Source organism: Thalassophryne amazonica, chromosome 4 (assembly GCF_902500255.1).
Source record: "Thalassophryne amazonica chromosome 4, fThaAma1.1, whole genome shotgun sequence".
NCBI lineage: Eukaryota > Metazoa > Chordata > Actinopteri > Batrachoidiformes > Batrachoididae > Thalassophryne > Thalassophryne amazonica.
The window spans coordinates 131,487,403-131,494,274 of NC_047106.1; the positions used below are offsets into that span (position 1 = coordinate 131,487,403).

At 39.9% G+C, this 6,872-nt stretch overlaps 1 protein-coding gene across 2 annotated transcripts in view; it reads left to right on the plus strand.

Moving 5' to 3' along the window:
* Positions 1-4,132, plus strand: part of akap1b (A kinase (PRKA) anchor protein 1b) — an 88,286-nt gene extending 84,154 nt beyond the window's left edge. For both annotated transcript variants that reach the window (XM_034168574.1, XM_034168575.1), the window contains exon 11: positions 3,833-4,132. In XM_034168574.1, the coding sequence (XP_034024465.1) occupies positions 3,833-3,895 (63 nt within the window). In that variant the 3' untranslated portion in view covers positions 3,896-4,132. The remainder of the gene's footprint in view (positions 1-3,832) is intronic.
* Positions 4,133-6,872: the final 2,740 nt, after the last annotated feature.

Sequence of the window (6,872 nt, forward strand, 5' to 3'; positions counted from 1 at the left end):
AGATTAAACAGCTAACAGATACAGAAAAACACCGCTGTGCTCCGGAACAGGAAGTGTTACAATACCGCAGTGAGAGCCAACCACCAGTAGAGGCAAGCAAGAGCCAAAAGGTCTGATCCCTGAATAATCAGTTTATGTACTTGGCCCGAAATCACAATGTTCCACATGTCTGCAGACAACACAGTTAGTATCCCAAACACGTAGTATTAAACATGACACCATTCATATTATAATGAATGAATGTCCAGCTAGCAACAATCCAAATCAGAAAAAAAAAAATTGAAACTGTGTAGAAAATGGAAAGGGGGTGGGGGGTGGGGGCAGTGATTCTAACACGTTTAACTTTTGTTTTCTGTTTTTTTGCGGATGATGTGTTCTCTTGGCTTCATCAGATCTCTGATGTGCACTGTGCAGTGACCGGGATGGGGATAGACACTTCCAAAGAGCATGGTCCACTGTTGGGAAAGGGTGGGTTTTCATCTCTTGGTCAGGGGAGGGTTACTGCTTCACTTATCTTGGGTTTTGCTCAAGAGTGGTTATAAATTGGAGCATGAGAAGAGCAGATTGGGACTACGTGTGATGTCCCATGGACGCTGTACTTGACTGTTGTGCTGAAGAAAGCTCTGAGCCAGACTCTATTTACCAGTCGATTTACGCTCCCGTCTTTGCCTATGTTCATTAACTTTGGGTCATAACCAAAAGAACATGGTCACGGATACAAGCTGCTGAAATGTGGTTGCTCCTTCTGGTATCTGGGCTTACACTCAAGGACAGGATGAGAAGCTCTAATATCAGAGTGGGACTCCAAGTAGAGTTGTTGCTTCTTCACATCAAAAGGACCCAGCTGAGGTGATTTGAGCATCCGGTAAGGATGTCCCCTGGTCATGGTTTTCCAGGCGCATCCAACTGCGAGTAGGCCCGTTGAGAGGAAAAGGACCTGCTAGAAGGATTGTATCTCCCAGGTGCCTTGGGATCACAGTGAAATCCTCCAGGAAGAATTCTAGGACCTGGTTTAAGCAGAGTAAAGTGTGAGATGAGCTGCTTGGTCTGCTGGCACCACAATCTGTACCCGGATAAGCTTCAGAAAATGAGTTATTTTAAACGGGTGATGTCAACTGGTGATTTGTAGTCGTGGAAATGTATGTTGTGGTCAGACATATCAGTATTCCAGTTCTTTTTTGGAAGAAATGGAATTGTGCTCCAGACCAAGGATGAAAAAGACCATCCAGACTTATCAACAAGTCTAAAAACCTGGGCCTGTGATGGTGTGGGGTTGTATTGGTGCCTCTTGACTAGGGATGGGTATTGATAAGATTTTAACTATCTGCCATTATCGATTCTGCTTATCGATCCGATTCCTTATCGATTCCCTTATCAATACCTCTTGTGAATTTTGTACTAAAAGTAGGCTTTACAGGTTTTCTGTGTATTTCATTGAGTCTTAAAGTAAATAAATATGAAATTGGTCACTGTATCCTTGATGTCTGGACATAAATAAAAATAAACAAAAGTGTTTCACTTTGAAGTTATTAATTCTGACTGGACTCTATCATTCTAACTTGACTCGGCAGAGAGCCGCGCAATGTTTGAATTCTAGAAGCTCTGAAATGCAATCTGGGACTATTCCAGACAATAAATTGCAGTGAGTGCAGCATCCATTTAGTAAGTGGAAAAAAAAAAAAAAAACTTATTCAAATTCATTCCAGTAGTAGTCTGCTCTTACTAGGATACATCAGTTTTCTAGCTTGGCAGATAGTTCTGGAGGAAATCACTGAAAAAATTAGCACATTGAAAATATGGTTTGACCGCAACAAACTGTCATTAAACTTAAATAAGACAGGGATGAAATGGTGTAAGAGTCACTAGGTGTTCACAGGAAACACTTATTTCTGTACGTATTTATTTATGTATGTTCATTGTTGGTTTTATATTTTCTGTTGTTTCTATTCAGGCTCATTTTGTCTCTTTCTCTAAAATTGTACGATAATAACTAATCATTGGATTATTAATATATAAACAAAAAAAAATCCTGATTTGTCCCCAATAGAAAATGCAACAATAACCCCATAAGGTCATACACCTTAATATGTTTTAGCAGGAAGGAGACAGAACAACACCTGACATGCTTAAATCGCTTGATATACTCAAGGTCAAAACATCTTTGAAAGAATGGCAACATTACAAACTGGCAAATGCTTTAGCATTACAATTTTTTTTTCAAATGTGTTGCGGGTCATAATGCAGGAATAGATATATATTACCACATGAAATGAAGTTGACCACAAAAAAAGTAAATTAACTTTGGTTCATACCATCTGCAATGAAAGTCAAAGCAAATGTAAGAACCATGTTTTATTTAATATACAGTGCATTCGGAAAGTATTCACAGGGTTTCACTTTTCCCCATTTTGTTACAGCCTTGTTCCAAAATGGATGAAATTCATTTTTTCCTCAAAGTTCTAGACACAATACCCCATAACAACTGACAATTTAGAGTTTTGCAAATTTATTCAAAATAAAGAATTCATGGCAATGGCTATAGTATTCTCAGCCTTTGCCATGAAGCTCAACATTGAGTTCAGGTGCATCCTGTTTCCACTGATCATGCTTGTGATGTTTCTGCAGCTTAATTGGAATCCACCTGGGGCAAATTCAGTTGATTGGAGATGATTTGGAAAGAGACACATGTCTACATATAAGGTCCCACAGTTGACAGTGCATGTCAGAGCACAAAGAAAGAATGAAGTTAAAGGAATTGTCTGTAGACCTGAGACAGGATTGTCTCAAGGCACAACTCTAGGGAAGGGTAAAGAAACATTTCTGCTGCTTTGAAGGTCCCAGTGAGCACAATGTCCTCCATCATTGAACTCTTTGTTGTGAATGCGAGATGTCATGTTTGAAGGAATCCAGGCACCATCCCTACAGTGAAGCATGGTGGCAGTATCATGCTGTGGGGATGTTGTTCCAGTGGCAGGAACTGGGAGACTAGTCAGGATTGAGGGAAAGATGAATGCAGCAATGTACAGAGACATCCTGGGTGGAAACCTGCTCCAGAGCGCTCTTGACCTCAGACTGGGACGACAGTTCATTTTTCAGTAGGACAATGACCCTAACACAGCCAAGATGTCAAAGGAGTGACTTCAGGACAACTCTGTGAATGTCCCTCAGTGGCCCAGCCAGAACCCAGACCTGAATCTGATTAATAATCTCTGGAGAGATCTGAAAGTGGGTGTGTACCAATGATCCCCATCCAACCTGATGGAGCTTGAGAGGTGCTGCAAAAAGTAATGGACAAAACTGCCCAAACATGGGTGTGCCAAGCTTATGGCATCATTCAAGAAGACTTGAGGCTGTAATTTCTGCCAAAGGTCCATCAACAAGGTAGTAGCAAAGGGTGTGAATACTTATGTACACCTGTGGTTTTAGTTCATTTTTTAATAAATTTGCACAACAAAAAATCTTTTCATGTCATTATGGGGTGTAGTGAGTAGAATTTTGAGGTAAATTCATTTTGTCCATTTTGGAATAAGGCTGTAGAGTAAAATGTAGAAAGTGAGGCACTGAATATTTTCCGGATGCTGTGTGTGTGTGTGTGTGTGTGTGTATTTTTTCTTCTTCATAATGTCCCATACTGGGGATGTAGGTTATTTATGCAGTATAAAATAAATCTGTCTGCTTCGGTACACAAAACTACAATCTTGGGGATGGCGTGTGTGAGTGATAGGTTTGCACACTGGTTTGTTACTGTGTGTGTAACTGACAGAGTAACAGCGTTACTCTGTCAGTGTTTAAAGTCAGTGGATTGTTGGACTGATGAGTATTTTGCTCTCAGGTGGTTTCAGTGAACCGCACACTGGCTGAGAGGGGCCTGGGAGTTTGGGTGGATGGATTCTGAACTTGTCACACCCCACAACAGGTCCACACCCCGACCTACCCATCAGCTGTCTGGGACCCGGTTCATCAGGAGCACCACCCAACCTGGCAGACACACCACTGGATCTAAGTGTTTCTTTATATATATGTTTTTTTTGTTTTGTTTTTTTTTTCCTGTTTGTCCATTTCTTTGAAGATTTTCAAAATAAATAGTTTCAGGCATAATCTGAGAATGAAGCAATGCTTCATATGTACCAACTCGACAGTTTGTCTCACTCCATGAATTTGAAGGATATGATGCTTAAAAAAAAATTACATTTTAAAGAAATATGAAATGCAGCTGTTTTTTGTTTTTTTTTCTTTTTTTGCCCTTCCTCCTTCAGCTCTGAGAATGTTGGAGGCGGAAGTGATATTGAGACTTTGAGTTGACGGCACAACTGTCAATCATAACGCCTAAATGTTCCCCGAGAGCACCTGTTTGTGAGGAGCCAGAGTTTTACAGCAGCTACACAAAATGCAACAAATTCCCTGTGAGAGTAATGTTTCAGAGCATAAAAACGGGACTGTAGCACCGTAACGTCTTTAAGATGTATTTTCTAACATGTCGCACTTATCACTTTGTTGGCCCTGTTTTTACTGTAGCACCGCAAACAGCAAAGCTTCATCCGAACACACCATTTAGAAGCTTTAATTATAAAGGGTGGATAAACTGAAATCTTTAAAAAAAAAAAAAAAAAGTGCAGAATAAATGGTTCAACTTCTTGGTGTGTAGAGGGTAAAAAAAACTTGAAAAAATGAATTGCAATAAAAGTGATCTGATTCACACTAAGACAAAAGAAGTTGCTGCTGTGAAGACCGAGGGAGGAGAAACGTGTCCGCCGCAATAACACTATTCCATATTGCTCAGCGTTTATGCTTGCTATGTGTATTTTTGTATTTAAAAACTAGCCTTATGGAGTTTTAATTTGTTAAACAATAACTTGTTTAAAAGTTTGAAGAAACATGAAGGACATCTTTCTTGTGGGTCCTTTTTCCTGCACTAGTGCTAAGATTTTTTTTTTTTTTTTTTTTTTTTTTTTTTTTTCCCTGCCCCCCTCCTTCCTCTGGTGGAAATGTCTTCAGACTGAATGTAAAAGAACTTCCTCCTGGACATGGATCTTTTGGGGTTTCTTGGTGTGCAACTTTTGACATGATTGACATTGAGGCTGCTGATTTTTTTTTTTTTTTTTCTTCCCCTCCCCTTTTCTTTTTTCATTTCTCTCTGCTCTGCCTAAATCCAGCAGTGAGATAAAGACTTAATGCCGCAGGTCCCGAGAATCTGGGTTAAGAACTGCTGACTGACATTTCTTTATCTGTGGTCACATATGAATTGGATTTTGTTGTCCTTACATGTTTTGTTTAAACTTTGACTAAAGTCGGACTGTTCCTGTATTGGGACTTCTGATTTGGTGATATTTCGTACTGAAGGGTTTTAACAAACCATTGTAAGAAGCAGTAATTCTAAATGATACATCTGACCATTATAAATAAACGCTGACATTAAAAAAAAAAAACCTGTGTAACTGTTGAACAGGTGCACGGCACTTTGACAGTCGACTCGGCGGTGAGCTGTAACGTCGGGTATCTCAGGAACGGTTGGGTAGGAGGGCTGCTGCTACAGCAAAGGGAATTGCTCCGAAAACTTTGAGAGACATGAGCAGGAAATGAGGGAAGCCGTGCACGTTGGTGCTGCAATTGGAGCAGTAGCCATATCATCTGTCGTCACTCGTCAGTTTGTGTGTTTCCCCTTTTTGTAGTCTCTGTAAAGGCTTAATCCACAAACTCCATCACACCTTAAAAATCAGCTTAACTTTGTTCATATTTCTGTAAATAAGATGTCACTGTACTTTTCTATAGTGTTGGAGGATGAGTGGAAACTAAAGGGAACTTTTTTAAATTTGGCTCTTCCTGCTTTCCCCTTATAGTCCATGTTCAAGCTGTGGGACTGAAGTGTTTTGCAAAACTAGACAAGTTCATTTATTTGTGTGTTAAACTGTTGCCCAAAAACATTTAACATGTACAGTTTTGGGGTTTTTTTTTTTTTTTGCTAGGTTCATCTTGCGTTTGAGTGTACAGATCTATTAGGGGAAAATAAAAAGCTATTGAAAGTGTTTGTGTTGGTTATTGATCACATCAAGTGACAACAGGTGTTTGTGATGTTGAAGCTGTAAAAGAGGACAAAGAGGGTGATGAACCACGTTTGTAGGGTGTCTGATCACTGATCAACACGCTTGATGACTCGAGCTGCCATCAACACATAGAAGCAGCTGGTGGTTAAAAATCTTGCTCAAAGGCCTCTTGCGAAAGATGCAGCGATGTCTGTTGCTGAATTTCCACGGGGCTCCTCTTATCCGTCTAGTTTGTCGGAACTGACAGAAGGGTTCTTTGAAAGAAATCAGTAGTTATAGCAGACTAGAACTTGAGAAATATTTGGTCTGTTTGTTCTCCCAGATCCTTTGATTTACACTAGGTTTGAAATCTAGAGGATTTGCCCTCAGATTTCAGTTTAAAGGGTTTGTTTTATCAAAGGACCACACACGGTTTGCGTGCACTGTTTGGATCAAATGTGCACATTTAGGTAGACTCGTGTCGCACTGCCATGTCAAGGTCCAAATTTGCATCAAGGTCACTGGAGTCCAATTTCAGGTTTTTACAGCCCTTAATGTTCTGTCCATGGACATTATTATTGCAAAGTAATTTTAAGTTGGAACTGGTGCAAAAGTCTCTACGTGATCACACTGGAGTTAAACTTACAGTAGTGTTCAGAATAGTGCTATGTGACTAAAAAGATTAATCCAGGTTGTGAGTATCTTTCTTGTTGCATGGGAAACAAGGTACCAGTAGATTCTCACAAATCCAACAAGACCAAGCATTCATGATATGCACACTCTTAAGGCTATGAAATTGGGCTATAAGTAGAAAAGGGGGTGCTCACAATAATAGTGTGGCATTCAGTCAGT